Source organism: Hippichthys cyanospilos, chromosome 8, assembly GCF_059441005.1.
Source record: "Hippichthys cyanospilos isolate Australia breed blue-spotted pipefish chromosome 8, RoL_Hcya_1.0, whole genome shotgun sequence".
NCBI lineage: Eukaryota > Metazoa > Chordata > Actinopteri > Syngnathiformes > Syngnathidae > Hippichthys > Hippichthys cyanospilos.
This window is the reverse complement of record NC_142376.1, coordinates 20,395,968-20,416,779: the sequence shown is the minus strand read 5'-3', so window position 1 is coordinate 20,416,779 and position 20,812 is coordinate 20,395,968. Positions and strand designations below refer to the sequence as shown.

Here is a 20,812-nt window from a genome sequence, read left to right as displayed (position 1 = left end):
AGCTAGAGGTAAGAAAACAGGCAACAATAAACATTTTTGGGTGGTGTTAATAACTCACTTTTACATGGGGACTTCTGGATAGATATTATAGTAAGCTTTTTTTCCCAAAAGGAAAGCTCTAATGGGCTCTTACAATTTTACACACTCAATATGAAACCTGGGCTTGTTAAATTTAACGCACTCAAGATACTGACAGAAAGCCAGCCTATTTTTCCCAAAATGGGGTTTTAAGTATTTCCCTTGCCCTTCTGGGAGCTTTGTTCTCAGGACGCCATTGCAAATTTGTGACGTTTTCTGTGATTTATTTATTTATTTTTTTTAAACACTTGTGAAGCCCTTTTGAGATCTAGTGGGGAGTAAGGGCCATATAAATAAACTTGACTAGTACGAACGACAGCAGGTGGATTACACAAGGTTCATTGCAACTTTGGGCATCCAGAGGAAGAGTATTCGATCTCTCGCCATCATCATTGGAATATGGATGAGCAAGGACAACTTCATAATTAATAAAATCCTGACAAATTAAGTGAAATGATATTGATTCCCAATGTGCCCTTGCTCAGCATTCAGGAAAATCACTGGTCTAGTCACCATTATGAAATACAGTAAGCCAGAAAGGTTTAACCGACATTCATAAGTTATGAAAGTGCACAGCTACCGGTAAAATAGCCTTGTCTAAAAAAATAAAGAAAATGTATGTCAGTTATGAGTGTAGCGACACTCGATGAGCCAGTTGAGGGTTGGAGACTTTATTGAAAAGGTAACATAGACAAAAGGACCTCTATGTCCTTGTAGTGAGAGGAGACTTACAGTTAACTCCTCTTTGACATTTTATACGTTTGGCATCACTCTGACCCATCCGATGTTTTCGTTTGGGTGTTCAGCTGAGTGGACTGTTTTTTGATGATCGACGAGATGCCCTTGTGTGCGTGTGAAGGAGGCTTACAGCTGTATTTAAGTAACAAAGGAACAAAGCCTAGTGTATTTTGAAATGGAAGAAAAATCAGACAACGGTGTTTTGAAAAGAAATCAGAGCGGGGGAGACAGCACTCACCACACAAATACGGAGTGTCTGGTAGAATGACAAAGCCACACAAGAAGAGTGACACAAAAGTGGGACTGAATTGGATTGATGGCAGTGCTGGACAGGAACCATAACGTTTGCGGTTATATAAATAATATACCACCTGACTTGCAACTAGAAAGCGACTAAAAAAAAAAAAAAAAAGCACCGGCATGACAGTGGTGCTCACTCAGGTTAAGAGTTTGTTGTTGCAGCCTTTGTAAACCCGATCTCTTCCAACATGTCCCCAATTTTGCTGGTTGGGAAATGCGTAAGGCCAAATTTCTTCTGATATTCCGGAGTTCCTGGGTATGAGAGGAGAAACTTAGGCCTCCAATTCTAAACCCAGACCCAGTTTGTGGCCTCCGGCGTTGATGTTCTTGCCGTCGACCAAGCCGGCCAGGGTGAGCTTCACGCCTGGGCAGGAATGGGACACAATGTTAGAGGAATTGGTTAAAAAAAAAAAAAAAAAGCAGGAATGGGACACAATGTTAGAGGAATTGGTTAAAAAAAAAAAAAAAGTATTAGGGATGCACCAGTACCCATAGAATTAAAATGCTCCACCACTGTTTGACATGCTCAATTTATGAGTAATCTGAATGAATGTCTGCTGAGTGTGTGAGAATGCTGTACAACCGATTGGACCACAGGGTCAACATTTATCCAATGTCTGCTCAAATTTATGGTGCTGGGTACAGGGATCTCACCTGGTCTAAGGGTCTGGGTGTAGCCAACACCAACAAGGCTGTTGTTATTCACTTTAGCCTGCAAAGTAAAAAAAAAAAAAAAAAATCATAATAATTACTATTTCAACTTTGATCATTGTTTCACCATCTTGTTGCTGCTCTGCTTACGCTGACGGAGGCATCCTTGTCCAGCTGGTATTTGGCGGCGATGCCAAAGCGTGTGCTATTGCTGCCTGCGGTCCATGCCAAGTTGACGGCGGTCTCAAGCTTGTCGCTCACCTTCTGGTAGATGGAGCCACCAAACTCCGCTCCATCGTTGCTTTAGTTGAGCACAAGGATTGGTGAGACCTCACATTGAAGTGTCTCAAAGTCGTTTGTGTTGTAAATAGGCATGGGCTGATAACCAAATTGACCGTTTACCGTGGTATTAAAAAGCCGTGGTTCAAATAACAGCTAATACCACCCATAACTGGAAAGGAGCGCTTTTCTTTTTTACTCAAGAGAACAAGGGGGGCATTTGAACTGAGCAGACTATTATTAGCTGTTTGCAGAGTTGAATCCACAAGCTGCCTTTTTGAAAATGATTACATAGCAATGCCTGTTTTTTTTTGTATTAACTTCTTGGAGGACAAGCCCTTGGGACCTAAGCAGCATGCTGGAAGACTTGACATGCATGTCAAACAAATAAATACGTTGAATTCTGATGTCGCGAGATGATTTCTCTTGACTAATTTTTGGCAGTGGAGTACACAGGAGAAAGAGAATACACCGCTTGCTACTGATCTACAGAAAAGAAAAAAAAAGTCAATTTTAGAGAGACTTAGAAATAAACGTTACCATACTAAATAATGCACTGGAAAGAACGTGACAACAACAGCTGGCTGTATGCCACACATCCTGTTACAGCAAGCTGCGACTCGATACAAACAACACCAACAATCTGCCAACTCGGGGAACTTAAAAAAAAAAAAAAAAAAAGTATTCAGATTTGTATGCAATTTGTTTGATCATTGCGGATTAGGATGAGCTCAGCGGTCGCTAGAAATTAATACAGGTTTTTCTTTAATATTTACAGTAGCACGAGATCAATTTTGCTGCAGTCAGATCAGTACAAAAAGAAATTTTGAGTACTGAATGTTAGGCATTATTTTATATGGTAAATTTTGCAAAAATCTTGTCTTGTTTTTGTGCGATAACTCGTTTTGTCTGGGGGAATTTGTGTCTAATCCCATCCCTAGTAAGTGCTCATATTTGATCAAAATCACCTACATATTTATTCTCACGCTAGTTGGACATACTTGCTTTCTGTATATTTTGTCAGGGTTACAGCTTACATTTGAAGTTAATTTGAAAATATTGTTGATTTCGATTTTATTTTTTTTTTAAGTCTTGTGTGTCTCACAGCAGAAATTTATGGGAGTGTGATGCAGTTCGGTGATACAGTAATCACTAGTGCTTGCAAAGTTGACTCAACGAGCTGCCTCTGAAGATAACTGAGGCAAGGGCGTTTTTTTTTTTTTTTTTTTTTTTTTACTTTCTTGGTATGCATGGATGATAAGGAGGAGGTATGTTTCTAAAAATGACTTGGTGTTAGTGTTGGGGGACATCGACATGCTAGGAACAATTAAAATAAACAATAATGTTAACGTGTTTATTCATTTATTTATTTGTACTAAACATGATGCACATTTCTTAATGTAGCAAATATTTAATGTTTTGTTTAAGAATAAAATTGACTGTGTTTAATAGGGGGAAAAAACAATAGAGCTGTCATTTTGTTACCGTGACACTGTGATATTTTTGCTTTGCTTAATGGCTTGAGTTACTTACACATTTGTGTGTAGCTGGAAATCACCCGTCTTGTAGCCGATGGCGAAGTTGTTCTGGGTCATTTTGGACTTGGCCGTGTCAAAAGTCATCTGGTAGCCGGCGAGCCAGCCTTCATAGCCGACGACCGCTGCCCCGTGGATGGTGGGGCCAGCGAAGTCAAAGTCCACATCACAGCCCAAGTTGACGTATTCACGCTTATAAGCGGTCTTGACCTTGCCACTCTTCTTGCTGTTGAAGTCCACACAAGTCAAATCAAGGGAAATACAGATGTATGTGTTTCCGCCGCCGTATCCTACTTCGTCCTTACGCGGATGAACACATGACAGTAAACCATAAACGGAAGTGGAACTGAGCATGCTTTTTGTTGATCATTTTAAAAAAAGGTGTACAGTAAATATCTTTGAAAGCCACAAAGATTTCTGTAGTCTGTGACATAAATCTTGCACATTTGAACAGGAGGGCTTAGGATAAATAACAACATATAGAGGCGGTGTGTATATCTAGTTGCCAAGCCTTGTAGTACTAAAAAGCATTGAAACTAAAGTCTCAGATAAAATTTTTATACCCAGTGTTTGGCGAGAAGGTGGTGTCAAAAGTCAGCTTCAGTCCTTTGGCAATCTGTGACCAAGATAAATGGGATAGATGGATGGTCATTGTGTATTCATCATGCTTGTCTGTCATTATAAATTGTCTTTTATATAATCTATTATTATTAGTTGCCTTACCTGATCTTCGATTGTGATTTCAGTTCCCAATGTGTTGTCGGTGTTCCACTTCTCGGTGAAGGTCAAGCCATACTCTGCTCTCTTATATTTGGTTTCAAGGCTGCCAACGACTTTGCTGGTGTCAGTGTTGGAGGAACCAGATGTTTTGAACTCCTTTATGTATGGATTTAAAACATAAATACATTTTTAAAAAGAAGAATAAAAAGCTATTTAGAATCAACAAATGCTATCTTCCCATGATCAGATGTTTTCTTCAAGGTCAACGGTTCTTAAAAACTTTTGCACCATCATCGCAAAAAATACTGGCTCTCAAAGTTGGAGTGTTCATTAAAAACAAGACAAAGGTTTTACAATACCTATGTTAAGCGGGTGTAAGCCACTGTCACAATACATGCAGCTTGAATATTAACACAGCACTTACTATTAATAGAAAAATAAACCACTAAAGCGATGAAAATATACTGCACATAACTCAGATATAGATATCAGAAAGTTATTCGCCCGTGGCTACTTCACAAAATTAAAGTGGCTTGACAGGCCATAACTAGGCCAAAAAAATTACAAATACATAAAACACATCTCATCCCATAATTATTGCCCGGTAAATGTGCCTAGCCTGTCTGGGTCATTTTAATCTTCCATCCCTGAAAGGAGAAGCGATGAGTACTGCAAGGCTACTAAATTAGATAGTCTGTCTGAACAAGTGAGTGAGACAGGCCAGATGTGTATTTTTATTTGGATGATGCTTACTAAACTGATATCACTTAACATTGTTTGGTGATAGCACTGCAAAAGAGGAAATATTAACTTAATATATTTTGGTGTATTTGCATCAAAGATTACAAAGATTCTTTTAACCATCAAAAAGTTATATTAGTGGTTACGATATTAAGATGATGATGATGGATGTTAAACGTAAGTTCATTCTATTATTTTAAACATTTTTACTGTGACATTTGTTAATATCTGTTGTTGGTTTTTGCTCACGTCTTGTAAATGCACCTTGAACCTTGGACTTACTCTGTTTTGCACCAGATTATTAGCAGCATTGTTATTGTTTGTTGTTTTATATCTATTTATTTCTATTATTTATTGCTATATATTTATTTGCTCGATTATGGGATGTAGTGTGCTTGGGGAAGTGAACAGAATAAGAATTTCATTGTGTGGTATAATAATACTATTCATATGACAATAAAACTCTTGAATCCTTTTTATTGTGCAATTCTAGTTCTTCAACAACTGTATCCAGCATGATTCTAATGATTGGGATTGCTGTTGGGCTTCCATGGAGCTTGCTGCGAAGCTCATCATTTGAATCAGGTGTGATAGGGGAAGACAGAAAACAGAGTCAAAAATTGGGCGGGGTGTAGAGGGGATTACTCGAATATTTGATTGAATAATCGGTAGGAAAATCAATTCTTAAAAAAGATGACAGCCCTACTTCATGGCCACCACAGACAATAGGACACCACAAAACTTGTGCAGGATATGTAATGTCTGCGGGGATGGGGTCTAGTGTCTTTTGCAAATAAGCATGTCTGACCACTAATTAAGCAAGGAGCATGACTGTAAACAACGTTACAATGTATGTTCCTTGAAATAATTTCACAATACCAGATATTTTTAATTGAGATTTTTCCTCTGGATAGTCAGGTTTATTGTAGTTTATATTTAAACCATTTAAATAGTGTACCTTTAATGATTAGGTATAAAAAATAAATACAAATTTTTGAAAAACAATACACATTTACCAGACTGAACATTTGAAAATCATTGTATTCTGTTTATACTAATGATTTAAACGTACGTCCCAATCCCTCTGGAATTGGGATTGATGTTAAAACATTGTAGCTCCATCCGGGGTAATTTTTTAACTCACTTAACAAATCATAGGTAATATATTTACAGTACCCACTAATTTGCTGCACAGTATGTACAACATTAACAAACAGATTAATGCCAAGAACATTTATAATGCATTTTTAACAGAAAAACCTACCAGTACTTGACTCCAAGACATTTCTACAGCGTATTTTGTTCAAGCATAGATAAATATTTACTATTTACTAAATACTACAATTACCACTCCACTGGCTGACTTCGTCTTGACGTCGAGTTTGACCAGGCCAAATCCTGAACAAAGAGATGTTTTGATCAAACTCGGTCACAGCAGACTGCGTAGGAAAATAATTTAAAGTAATCACAGGAAATCTTACCATAGCCCTTGTTGAAGATGTCTTTGGCAGACTTGCCCAGATCAACATATGAGGGAGGCACAGCCATGATTTCTATAAAAGAAGTAAGGTGAAGTATGTATTATGGACAGAAAACGTATTTACAGGATGTGAAACATGCATGGGCATCAGTGAGCCCTGGGAAAAATGTTGTGATGAAAATAACATTTAATAGAGTCATACATTTAATACTTCATACCATATTTGATAGTGTCAGAACATTTAATGACTAGGCAGTTCACTTGTAGTTATGGCCTTATATACAATTATAACTGAACATAAAATAAGGAATTAAACATTGTGCATTTAACTGAAGCACATAAAATGAAAAAGGTTCCTAGCTCAATATTAACACGCGATGCAAAATGCATAGATGAGAAAATGAAATTATCAATGCTGTGGTAGTATAACCCAATTTGAATATAAATACTGCAGAAACACATGTGGAAAGAAAATATGAAGGACTTTTTTATACTTAGAAAATAAACTAACGCAAACAAATTATATTAAATTAAGTGTTGTGAGTTACAAATGTGGTCACAGAGGGGAAAGAAAAGTGACGGCATTGCTAGAGTGGGCATCACATCTGCCTAGGAGCGATGGGTTTAAATCTCGGACCAGCCTCTGTGGAATTTGCATGTTCTCCCTGTGCTCCCCTGAGTTGTCTCCAAAACATGCATGTTAAGTCAATTGTCCATCAGTGTGAATTTTTAAGTTTACATATATACGCCATGCAGGGCGGCTCAGTTGCTGAGTGGTTAGCACATCTGTCTCAGTTAAGGGGCCTGAGTTCAATTCCTGCTGGCAACGGTCTTCCTGTGTGGAGTGTGCATGTTCTCCCTAAGCCCATGGATGACAGGTGTATTGAACACACTACATTGTCCTGAGGTGTGATTGGATGGGTGAATGGTTGTTCGTCCTTGTGCCCCCTGCAATTGGCTGACAATGAGTTCAGTTCGGTGTCCCCCGCCTACTGCCCTAAGTCCGTAAGCCGCAGAATGTTTGGAAAACAGTTTGTCGATTAGGTTTGTTCAGTCCGCATGCCAGTTTGGCCAGCACCCTTGTGAGGATAAGCGGCTATAGAAAATGGACGGATGGATGTGCCTTGCCGTTTCCAGCTCAGCCATTCTGAGCTTCCGACCTGCAAACTGTGCACACCTATGTTGCATCATCCCCAGAATGTAACGGATTTGTCTTGAAACATAAAGTCAAGTAAATGTTCACCAAGAGAATGCACAAGTTTTCAGATAACGAAAACATTCGCTCGGCACGCTTTCAGATTTCATTCTTCTTGGCTCCTCAACACGTAACTGTGACGTATGCATCCAATCGTAGTGGCCTGAAAGCCAGTGGGCAAGGTGACGGATTGCCATTTTGGCGCCCTACTCCAACCCGACGCCTGCTTATCTTAAGTTGGTTTAAAAGTTAGGCGGGGTGGAGGGCACATGTTGGGCCTAATTAGTCGCACGTCAAAGTGATGCGCGTTGTCGAGGACTGTCATACATGGCAAAGGCCGAAATGCCATAAAATGCACTATTTTCCTAATCAAAGACATTAGTCAAGTGCAAAACGAACAAACTGTCATCACAACACTGGAAAAGCAACCTAAAATAGTTTATTCCACAAAGGAAAAAGATGGCTTTAGTCATATATGAGTCAGACACGATGTGCCCTAGTTAGCGTAGCTAAGGCTGCTAAATCTAGCGGAGTTACCGGCGAGTCCCAAAAACAAGTTAGACAGCTCTTTTCTGCGTATAAAGAAAAACGATGGAGACATATCTGGCAACCCCAAATTAAACACCCCCTTACCGGGCAGAAGAGTGTCTCGATGTGAGCTTTAGTGACTTATGGACAGATGTTCCTCGAACCGCACGGGCGAGGTAGGCTTGACCGGTTGGAGGACGAGCTGAAGGAGACTGCGCTAGCATGAAACCTGACCTATCACATCCTGCCTGAGGACCCGGGCTGGCTGTCAATTGCCTGAGTAAAAACAAAACAACAAAAAAAAAAAAAAACATTCCACCACTGATCCGCACCAAGACCTGACCTGGGTATGCTACAACGGCACAATAACGTCCCCACGAAAATACAAAAATGATATGAAGAAGATGTAAAAGGTTAGAAAAGGCAATGTTCCTCGTTGACTATGACTAGATTTTGATTACATAATTTTCTCTCTCGCTCTCTCTCTCTCTCTCTCTCTCTCTCTCTCTGTTTTATTAAAGGTATTTTTCTTGTAGTACGGCACTTCTTTGGGGCGGGGGGGCATAGACTTCACGCCGATTGGTCAATACATAAGCGTCATCAAAATACATTAACAGTTCTGTCCATTTTTGATGACGAAATTATGTAAGCGACTGAATTGCGGGAAAGTGCAAACTACCGAATTGCTGTTAATGGGGAAAATATGATGTAACGGGACATTGACGCTTTTGAATAACAAATTTGATTTGATAACTTGCGTCAAAAGTTCTGGTGTTCTTCAGTCATGGAGTACGGGAAGGAAAGAGTTGTGGCCTTGGTAGACATGGACTGCTTCTACGTGCAAGTGGAGCAAAGACTGAATCCGGCCTTGAAGAAAACACCCTGTGTGGTCGCCCAATACAAGACTTGGAAAGGAGGCGGGTGAGGTTGTGACTCAGAGATGTTCTATATGTGTTCCAGATATGTCATCTGGAACTGTACATTGTCCTAATACTCCCAGGGTTGCAAAAAATCTACTAATTACGATTACAGTAGGTAGACTTTCAATAATCACACCAATCAGCTTTTTAACGGTATTACGCACCTTTAAACGGACAAATACAACGAAACCAATGTGCATGCTATTTTACCTTAATCTTGTAAGAACAACGTCCAACTTTAAAAACAAAGAAAACCTCACAAGAACTTTTACAAAATCAATTCATTACTTTAGCAGTCAGCGATAAGCCTGTGTAGAATGTATGTTTTTTAAGTATTGGTCAGTCTTTTAGAGGTAACCACATTGGTTGGTATGAATTGGAAAAGCCTAGCAGATGTAAATTAGTACTATAGTACTGTGTTCCTTACAAGTCCAAACTTGGCTGATAGGAGTACAGTAAGACCATACTTTTAAAATTGTCTTTATCAAATGAAGTTAAACAAAAACAGGCAAAATAATGGACTGGCTAGCATTTTATTCTCAAAGTTCAAATACAGAAAACGGATGGGGGCTAATGAGGTCAAGTTATTAAGAAAATTAATTTTAGAAAGTAATCATGTTATTATTTATAAACTGTTGGCTTTCTTTACTCACCCTGTCCATTGTTAGGATAATTGCAGTGAGCTACGAGGCAAGGGTTCACGGCGTGACGAAGAACATGTGGGTGGACGATGCTAAGAAGCTGTGCCCTGATCTCCAGGTGGCACGCGTGCGCGAGTCTCACGGCAAAGCGGATCTGACTCCGTGAGTGATGCCAAATGATCCTGATAGCAAGGATATCTCTGAAGCACAATTGAAATGAGCTGTCGTTTCTAGTTACAGGGAGGCCAGCGTGGAAGTGATCCAAGTCATGTCTCGCTTTGCTGTGGTCGAGCGAGCCAGCATCGACGAGGCTTACATGGACTTGACCACGGCTGTCCAGCAACGGTTGAAGGACATGGCGGACAAACAAATTCAACCTCACCTGCTGAATACCACCTGCATCCAAGGTTACCCTCACAATTCATCTGAAGGAGAGGAAGAAGCTGCTGAGGATCTCATTTTGGATAAAGGTACTTGACCATAATTTGTCTTGTACAGCGCAACACTCACACGCTTGTGATTTGTGAAAGCATATTTCTAGATTGAGATCATTTACAAGGAGCAATACAGTCACAATAGACTATATCCACCAGAGAAACAGAGGTCAGAAGGTGTCCAGCAGTGGCTGGCGTCCATATCGATGCACAACTCTGCTGAGCTTCAGCTCACCATGGGGGCGCTCATTGTGGAGGAAATGAGGGCGGCGGTGGAGCAACACACAAGCTTTCAGTGTTCAGCTGGCATCTCGCACAACAAATTAAGTTACATTTGAATCTTTTTTTTTTTTTCATTTTAACATGACCTTCATTTGGTTTTCATACTAATTTTTATAATTAATGTTGCCAAGGGACTGTATAACCCATTCAGAAATACGTCCATTACACTTACATCACACTTACAGTATGTTTATATCGCAACATATACAGTTACTGTGAAGGGATTCAAGATATACTGCAATATAAATTGTAGGCGATATTGCACAGTCTTGCATTCCGGCGGTAGAAAAACCTGAAGCTGTAGGGTCCATTTTTAGCCAATCAGAAGAATAAAATTTCTCACCTTGGCTAACTGTTTTTCTCATCCACATATAAATGCTAAAAACCATTCATATTATATGATAAAAGATTATTATAAATCATAACATTTTAAATATTCTTTTAAACAGTTTTATTCAAAATTATTTAATACTTAGGATCGATTTTAATTTAATTTCAGATGACTTGACGTACAAGCCTAAATTATTCTATTTTGTACTATATTTAGTCTTTTGTTTCTTTTTCACAGATCTTATTGTTCTCACACACACAGAGTATTTTATACAGCATATTCAGTCTCTGGAGTAATTTGAAACAGGCCATAGGTTATTGATTGTCCTAGTAAATTTGTGTGTTTTTTCCAGGTGCTGGCCAAACTGGCATGCGGTCTGAACAAACCAAATCGACAAACAGTTTTGCCACTGGACTCCGTGACTGAACTTTTTCGCACGCTGCCCATTAGCAAGATGTGAGCATTTCAGTGAAGGTGCTGCCAAGTGACCCCCCTTGCACTCGCCTTACTAATCCAGCAAATGTTCACTGTCGCAGACGCAACCTGGGAGGGAAACTGGGGGTCTCAGTCACAGAAACTCTGCAAGTGGAGCACATGGGGGACCTGACTCGCTTCTCTCAGGCCCAACTGGGGCAGCACTTTGGAGAGAAGACCGGGTAAGGCTGATGAACCCAAATTTAGTGATCCCATTTTTATTGTATTGGATTAACTGTGTTTTGCAGTCAGTGGCTTTACGATTTGTGTCGGGGCATTGACTTTGAAGCAGTGAAACCCAGGCAGCTGCCAAAATCTATTGGCTGTAGTAAGAACTTCCCCGGGAAAACATCACTTGCTACAAAAGAGCAGGTATTCAGTTCTGTCATATGATCATATTTTATATATCGTTGTATACTGCCTGATATTTAAGGATAGGGCTGCACGATTATGTCCAAAATAATAATCCCAATTATTTTGGTCGATATTGAAATTACGATTATTAATGCCAATTATTCATCATGTTTGGTCAAGCATGTCTATTTATTGCACTTTTTTTTTAAACAAGAAGTATATAAACAAGGCTTCAAGGCTTGACACTGAAAAAAATAACAATAAAATAATAATAATAATAAACTAAAATAAATCAAGTAAATAATTATGGCAAAAAATTGTTACTCAGGGCAACACAGCTAACATACTTGCTGAGTGCAAAACAATAAAAAAAATGAAGCCTACTTAAAACCAAGCACATACTACAACAGCAGGCCTGGAACAACACCTACAACCAGTGTTCCCATTAAGCTGCGCGCGTGTGCAATTGCGCAGGCTCGCACGTTCTCAGCGCACAAGAAAGTCTATGCTGCGTATAAAACAAAATGCAATATAAACGTATTAAATTATATGTAATATTAGACCTCATCTTATCGGATTAATTATACCAATAATATTGCTTTCTGTGCCATTTTGCATTATGACAGCGAGTGACAAGTGTCCAGCCAATGATATGATAAGTTTGATATGATTCCTGGTATATGATAAGACACTATTCATCCAATCCAACGCATTGACAAAAACATTCCCTGCATATACACCCCGTGGAGGTTAGCTAGCTAACAACAGTACGGAGTTAAGAGACACAAATGCTAACCCCATTTTCTCATGAAATGAACGAGCAGCGACACATCCACTCACCAAGCCAAAGTTAAAAAAGAAATGTGCTTTTTTTTTAAACTGGAATGGCTGTCGGAGTGCATGCAAATAGAAGAACAGGCGATGAAAGTGTGGGTGAGATTTTTTTTTCTTTTTCACAACACTTGTGGCGCATTTATTGCCATGGTGACAAGTGCAATATACATTACGCTGTCATGTCTAAAACACTTATTGCTCAAGATGAAGTAATACTAACAAACTTGTTGAAAACGAATTAAAATAGTTGTGATTTGTTTGGCAACAATGTGCGAGGTGAGACATCTGGTTTACGCGTATGCTTGCTCAGGTTAAAATAAAATAAATACAATTTCCACCGGTCTATCTTGGATTCAATAAAACGATAAATTTATTTCCACAGTAGTTCCAAAGCACTTCTAACAAAAATACTTCAAATAAAAGGCAAACATTTTGGTAAGGAAACCGTGTGTTCTAATTTGCAATCAATCTCAACTGCCCCCTGTGAGTGTGACACATGCCCCAAGACTCTTTCAGGGCCAGTAACATGCACCTCTCCCCCTGTCTTAAAGGGGCAGTGACACAAATGTCCATTGGGCAGTGAGCCAAAACAATTAACAAACAAATAACTTTCTTGCTCTTGGCCATTACCAAAACTGAAATTACAATTACTGTATTTTTTGAACTATAAGCCACGACTTTTTCCTCATGATCTGAGCCCTGCGGCTTTTAGTCCAGTGCGGCTTATCTTCTTTTTTTTTTTTTTTTTTTTTGCTAGCCACAAACAAGTAAATGTGTGTATCTGTTTGAGGTTTCAATTTATGGAACAACTATGAAATAGAACTGAAAAGATGTGAATCAATGGCTGTGCTCAAAAAGAGTTTTAAATATGTTATTAAAAAATAATGTCTAAATTGAATAAGAGAATGTATAAAATTTGGGGTAAATTTGTGACGTGTAAATTTTATATACAGCACACAGTATATATGATTTTATCTATGTACTGTATGTATGATTGTATACATGAATTACGTGCAATGTGTTTTTATGTTCACTAAAATAATCTATCAAAGAAAGGGAGACAAAAAAAAAATGCGATTGAAGTATTGATTTCGATATTGAACTGCTATTTAACGAACAGTATAACAAAAAAAAACATCCATCCATTTTCTGTAAATATGTTGAGACTAAACATGCACACATGTTCTGTCTGTTAAAAAGATGATGTGCTGTTGGCAGACAATTACAAAAAAATTAAATAACAAAAAATAATGATAAACTTCCATGTACCATCTTTTTGCGTAAATGTCTCATGTCATTACCTGCGGTTTATATACTGGTGCGGCTTATAGTCCGTAAAACACGGTAAATGTTCTTGGCCTCAAAACCAATAATACTGTTGTGAATTGGCTCCTACAAACATGTCAATCATAGATGCATCGTTCTCCGATATTGGTCCTGGACAACGCTTGTCATCACAGCTTTCCCTTCATACAGTAAATGATGGGATAAGTACCTAGAAGCACATTACCAGTCCACACATACGTTTAAAAATTGTTGGACATCATCAGGTCGTGCTGTTCCCGTGAATTCCAATGAGTTCAGAGCTGCCTTGCGTCATCAAAGCACTAGCCACGAATGTGCCCCTGGCTCAGTCCAGGGCCACATCTTTTGCAAGAAGAAAAAAAACTGTACAAAAGTAGCAGAATCACTTCAAGCGAGTATGGACTTAGCAGTGAAAATGTCATTTTTGGTCATTTCAAACCCAATTTTCCAAAATGGATCTCATGGGACAGCTAGCAAGGTATTTATTAGGAATCGGGTGAGAAACTTAATGCCATTTCACTCTGGTGCTGATGAGAGGCTGCTAAAAATACCAAAATCACTCCGAAGTAAGTATGGACTTAGCAATCATTTTCGGTCATTTCAAACCAAATTTATTCAAATTCCGGCACTTTATACCTGGTACGGCTTTCCCCCGAAGTCAACCGATATACTCCTGCTTTAAAACAAAAACGTGACCAATGCATGAACTGCGTCAACACGGCAAAAACGCGGCAAACTGTTTTAGAAGGAAGTACATCTATCAACACGACAACACCACTAATACGATCCAAATCACACGGTTGCTTGTGAGCAGCTCTGGGGGAAACAGAAGTTGTCTTCTGGGTGGGACCAATTTGAGCAAATTTTGTAAATAATCTGTGGCAGCACTTGGATGAATAAGTTGAGAGACTTGGAAGAAGTGCAACTTGCAGATGCATTATTTGACATGCGGCATTACTTAGTAAAGGGGAATAATGGACTCAAGATCTTCTAGTGTTTTGTAAGAACCAGCAGACAGCCTATCTTAACGTCTTCTTGACATCCAGAGAGCTCCTGTGTCCACCGGCATCATCATTGCCCTGTGAGCATGTTCTCTGTGACAGGTGAAATCACAACAGACTTCATTTTAAAAGATAAGAAAAACTCATTTTTGGAATAAAAAAATGTGTAAAGACAAATAGTTGACGCATCCTCATGCACATAATTTTCTCTTAGATTTTCATGTTGATAGATGTAACTATGTCTAAAGATGTGGAATACAGTAACACGTTATGAATGCAATGTATTAAACTTCGATTTTCGCGTTGATACATGTTTACATTTAAAGACCTATAATAACACGTTATGAATGCAATAACTTGAATGATAGTGTAGACAGTACACTCGTTCATCAAATCAGTGTCGGTTCAGTTTGTTGCCTGCAGGGATTTTTAACGTTCAGCAGGTGTCAGTATTTGATGACAATTTCAAACACAGTGTGTCATTGTGCCGACATGCTCCACAACGTCTCATCAACCCATCACTACGTTGTCCGTTTCAGCCTAATCATAAATGTGTTTGTACAGGCAAAACTTCCATAAACAATAGTTCATCCTCCATGTTTCCCGCATGGGAAAAAAAGCCAACAGCAGATATTAGCAAATTCTCAAAGTAAATATACAGAATGTATATGGCCCACAACTTAACGATAGGGAACAATGTTTTTCTTCCTGAAAGTAGACTTTTGAGAAGCGCCGCATTGTGAGGAGCAGGACTGTCAAACTCATTTAAGCTTGAGGGCCGCATGAAGGAAAATCTATACACAAGTGGGTCGGACCAATATATTCAGGGTATAAAACTTCAATTTGATTATTCGTTCTTAACACTGTCCAAAATAAAGCAAGTACAACATCACTAATAATCATAAAATATTAACATTACTTTTAATAATACACTTAAATGTTTTCATTTGTGAAAAAAAATCAGCTAATTTTTGTACTTTACAAAATTATCTTGTGGGCCGGTTTAAACCCGTTTGCCGGCCAGGACGTGGACCACGTGTTTGACACCCCTGATTCGGTTGCTCAATGCTGCGTTCTCAAAGTGATCATCTATTCTATGCAGAACCAACAGACCATAATAATCAGCATTATGTTTCATGCAGGTAAAGATGAGAAAAAAAAGTCATATTAATTAGCCATGTGTGCATCATTTATGTGGAGTTAATACAGGAGCAATGAATTACTATAGTAATGCAAATTCCCCTGACAGCTTGTACAGCAAATGAATATGGTTGTCTTGACACAAGGAATAACGTTGGCATGAACTTAAGACAGACCTACAGTATGTTGCCTGCTGTGGGCGAATAACTTTCTGATAAGTCATCAAAATAATAAACTTACCGACTTCTTGTGATTATCATCTCCTGCCAATCCCCCCCCCCCCATATTATATGATAATAATATGAATAAATTATCATGTTAATTATGATAAGCCAAATGTGCATTTTTTATGTAGAGTGAATACAGTAGCAATGAATTACTGTACCAAGTAGTATGCTACATGTGCACTCTGAAGTTGTTTTTATTGGTGAAATTTGGTAAAGAAAGGCTGAAAATGCTTCAAAATAAACATAGGTTATCAAATAAAGTATGAAACAAACAGCCTTGGAACAGTTTTTTATTTTGAAACTACTCTCAGAAGCATGGTCGTGACAAGTTGTCGTCTATTTGATCATCATTAGTTAACGCCGTCAAGCTTATGGCTTGAGCAGTACTGTATTTAATTAACAAAGCTGTGTTCTTTTTTTTTTTTTTCTCGATTAACGTTCTTTTTCCCACGAGATCAAAACAAACACGGCGGACAGAGGTGTCAATGTTTGTAAGATGGCAAGTTTGTTGAATAATAAAAGAGTAGATGGACAATGATTAATTTTGATGTACAAGGGGGGGGGGGTGGTCCGAGAGACGCCCAGTGATTTGAAAGTATGCATCCCATGGCAAAAACTATGCGTCGCGGATGCAGGGACGCAGGCTAAACGGAGCACTGAGTCTTAAACTTGTGTTTGCCTCTGGTGGTAGGATGACTAACGTGCTTGATTTGACATGTACTGTTCAGTACGTAGCCAGCTTTTTAAATGTCAATATCGCAGAGGATCAGCTAAATTATTTGTGGCAGCCAATAGCGTGATTGCGATTAAAATTTAATTATTTGTGCAGCCCTGTTTGCGGATGCTTCTTTCTGTTGACGTTACGTGTGCTTCTGCGAAGGTCCAGCACTGGCTTCATCAGCTGGCTTTGGAGCTGGAGGAGAGGCTCAACAAAGACAGAGAAGTGGTACGAAAACAGCTTTGGAACAACTGCACATCCTCATTGACTAGCTACCAGATTGTTTTAAAAACATTTTCTTTCTTTCTTGCAGAATGGCCGCGTGGCAAAACAGTTAACGGTCGGCGTCCGTCAGCTGGGCGACAAGCGGCCAAGCGGTTTCTCTCGCTGCTGCGCTTTAGTGCGCTACGACGCCGCCAAGTTGTCCAGCGACAGCTTTGCCATCATCAAGAGCCTCAATACAGCGGGAAACCAGCAGGCGGCATGGTAGGTCCAGCGTAACCGGACACACGAGTTGAAGTGTCCGTATAATCAATTTAATACTCCAATTTCAAACTTGTGTTGAATGAGTCAGCAAACACCCGCCACAATTTTAATTGTCCTTTATTAACTCTTTCTCTGCCACGGACAAATCTTTGAAAATACTGATGTTGTGTGTTTTAATGATTTTTTTGGACTATAGGCCAGCAACATCCCATCTAAAATATATAAATACGATTTTGTAACCGCTCACAATTGAACAAAGCTTTACCATTCCGCCATTTTGAAACAAGTGAGGCCGACAAATAGCAGACTACGATCTCCGTGAGAGATGCCAACCAATAGCAGACCAGAATTGCAGTGACGCGTTGCATGGATCCAATATGACGGGCAACAGAAAATAAGTGCAATTACCTAAAAACGCTTGCATATGGAGACGAAGCAACACAAATACAGCCAACCTCCTAGGGTCATGACAGTTGTTTTTGTCGCAAAACCGGAAAAATACCATAAAGAGGGGAGGAAAAAACTCAGTATTCCACGTCGCAACATGAAAATAACGTAAGCCAGGGACACTGTAACACGGGTGTCCATTGTATCATTAATTTTTTTTAAGCTTTGACAGCATCAAATATGATGACAAGTTTTAATGGCTGATGCGGGTTTATTGACGTTTAAAAGCTCCGGAAAGTAGCCTGTGTAGCCCAGTAATGCGTACGTGTGCGCAAGGGGGTTATTTATTCAAGAGTCTGACATCACAGAAGGCATACGTGTGAAAGTCACGGCCCGCCACGGCATTCAAGTCATTGCATTTATAAGGTATTATTACATATTTTTAAATGTAAACATGTATCAAGTTCAATTCATTGCATTCATAACATATTATTCCATATATTTAAATAATGTGGGATGTATCCATATGAAAATCTAAAAGAACATGATGTGAATGAGGTGCTTCAACTATGTCTTTACACATTTTTATTCAAAAAATGAGTTTTTCCAATCTTTAAAAATGAAGTCTGTTGCTAACAAGTTCGCCTGTCATTGAAAACACGCTCACAAGGCAGACACAGGATCTCCCTAGCTAGCAGGAAAACCTTAGGATAGGCATTCTGCTGGCTCTTATAAAATACCAGAGGATCTTGAGTCCATTATTGCCCTTTACTAAGTATCGCCACACGTCAAATAATGCACCTCCAAGTTATACTTCTTCCCAGTCTCCCCACTTTATCATCCAAGTGCTGCCACAGATCATTTACAAAATTTGCTCAAATTGGTCCCGCCCAGGAGGCATCTTTCATTTCCTTCCAGCTGCTCCATAATCTACAAAGACATCCACAAGCACCGCGCACCGACGCGGGGATTGTTCTCTGAGCTCAACATCGGTGTTGCCAGACCCATCACTAATTCACATCCAGTTCTATTTCATAGTTGTTCCATAAATAGACAACAGATAACATGTGCAATACCTGTGGTTTGTCTCCTGGTGGTCAGCAAAAAGAATAAAAAAAACTGCTCTGGCGCCGCAGGGCTCGAATCATGGGAAAAAAAGTTTTCAAACAGTGATTACTAAAGAACACAATGAGGTAACAACATTTTTTTCTATGTTAGAAAGATAGAATCTAATCTTTTAGATGCTACCATTCTAGTTTGCTTCGACACAGCACCCGATATTTTGTTTTGTTATATTTGTTTCCTTTTCCGAAAACACTTGGCACTGAACGAGTTATTACCAAATAAATTCTGCTGTTCGAATAGGCTTGGCAATAAATCCTGACATGGATAATGAGCTCCTGTCCCGCCTGTCACACAGGACTCCACCTCTCACGCTACTGCACCTCTCCGCCAGCAAATTCTCTGATGCCCCTTCAGCGTCGGCAGGGGGCATCGCGGGCTTCTTGACCACAGACGTGTCTCCCACTCAGATCTTTTCCTCCACCGGCAACGCTGCACGCAAAACCTCCACCACCATCCAGTCCTTCTTTCACAGGCAGCCAACACAAATGGAGTCCTCGTCTTCTTGTTCTGTCTCGGCTCCGAGCCCTTCTAAAACCGCTTCTCCGGGCGCTCGCGCTGGTATTGCTTCGTTTTTTCACAAGAAAAACACAGAAGCTATTTCAAAGCCGAGGCATGATGGTGAAAAACGAGATGACGGCGCACCCGCCACCACAGTCGAAACACCTGAAGATGTGTTGAAGTGTGAACGCTGCGGGCAGAACGTGCCTGCGTGGGAAATGCCCGAGCATAACGACTATCACTTCGCCTTGGCGCTGCACAAATCATTCTCTCCTTCTGCTTCCTCCTCTTTTGTCAGAAGAGGCCCTCCTGCTGGGCCGGCACTGTCCTCGCAGGGCAAATCTAAAAGCCGAACGTCAGCGGGACCCCAAGCCAAAAGACATCGCTCGCAAGTCGGAGGACGAGTGGGTACTTTGGATTCTTTCTTCCAAAGATCCTGATCTTTACATAGGGAAGGGCTTTGTTCATTCGATACAAATACACTGGTACCTTGTTTTACAAGTGGCCCAACTAATGTGCTTTTCAGGAATCAAACCAACATTATTTTATAACATCTTGTGTTTTTATACAACAGTGCTATTTTTCTTTATTAAAAATGTATTATTTGTGTAGAGCTGGAACAGGTAAATGAAACGTTTCATCGGGGAAAATTGATCTGATGCACAAGTGCATTGTTGTAAGCTTGGTTGCAGATTATGATTGTTTGTCAGTGTGATTTGAATTTAAAGAATTAAAATTATAATATTGAACCCCAGACCTGTTTTAATGTTTTGCTGTTTGTAATTTACTTTGGTTTTTATATTTACATGAGTTAGTGGGCTTTCGCAGTTTGCAATGAAAGGCCCCCTAAATGTCACCTGCACGTTCATGATATACTGTATTAGATTTTGTTCCACTGTGACATTATTTTATCATACAATTTAGGTTCACGATGCAGTCTTAAAACATTGTTACACCACAAGGTGCCAGTAGATGCTACATATGAAGCAAAAAAATCCATGCAAGTCGAAAATAATTCTGGACACTGGACTTAATTATGTATATTTTTTTTACTGATGATGGAACATAAACAGTGCGTATATTTTGGCAGCTCAGTGTACTCGCAGTGATTGCAGAAAATCTGCCTATATTTAACCATCTCAGAAATTGTATCCTACAAGCTTTTAATTTTAAAAAATTGCTGTATGTTTCATGGGTGGTGTCAAATAACCCTAGAATTTTTTCGCCACTCCAATAAGGGCACTGCGGAAAATGGATGACGGGCGTATATTGAGGCGTGGCCTCCATTGAGTCATCTGTTGACTTTGCAAGTGAGGTGTGGCTCCAGTTAAGTTTGGTGCTTTTAAATTCATCTATTTTCAATCACACCACTCTTTGACAAAGGGATATGCAATAAATTCAGTCATAAGA

General features: G+C 39.4%; 2 protein-coding genes across 2 annotated transcripts; one reads left to right on the top strand and one right to left on the bottom strand.

Moving 5' to 3' along the window:
* Positions 1-733: 733 nt before the first annotated feature.
* On the bottom strand, positions 734-8,614 carry LOC148420504 (non-selective voltage-gated ion channel VDAC2). Its single transcript, XM_088421012.1, has 9 exons — positions 8,351-8,614; positions 6,524-6,595; positions 6,391-6,440; positions 4,305-4,457; positions 4,145-4,197; positions 3,580-3,807; positions 1,918-2,068; positions 1,771-1,828; positions 734-1,480 (listed from the first exon to the last, which is right to left on the bottom strand). Exons 2-9 carry the CDS (start codon positions 6,588-6,590, stop codon positions 1,389-1,391), a joined length of 852 nt encoding a protein of 283 aa, XP_088277138.1. The 5' UTR covers positions 6,591-6,595; positions 8,351-8,614; the 3' UTR covers positions 734-1,388.
* A 220-nt stretch (positions 8,615-8,834) lies between these two features.
* polh (polymerase (DNA directed), eta) lies at positions 8,835-20,158 on the top strand. Its single transcript, XM_088422309.1, has 10 exons — positions 8,835-9,166; positions 9,834-9,968; positions 10,041-10,276; positions 10,400-10,563; positions 11,206-11,309; positions 11,390-11,509; positions 11,576-11,699; positions 17,069-17,134; positions 17,220-17,392; positions 19,200-20,158. The coding sequence occupies exons 1-10, from the start codon at positions 9,030-9,032 to the stop codon at positions 19,840-19,842; spliced, it is 1,902 nt and encodes a 633-aa protein (XP_088278435.1). The 5' UTR covers positions 8,835-9,029; the 3' UTR covers positions 19,843-20,158.
* The last annotated feature ends 654 nt before the right edge of the window (positions 20,159-20,812 follow it).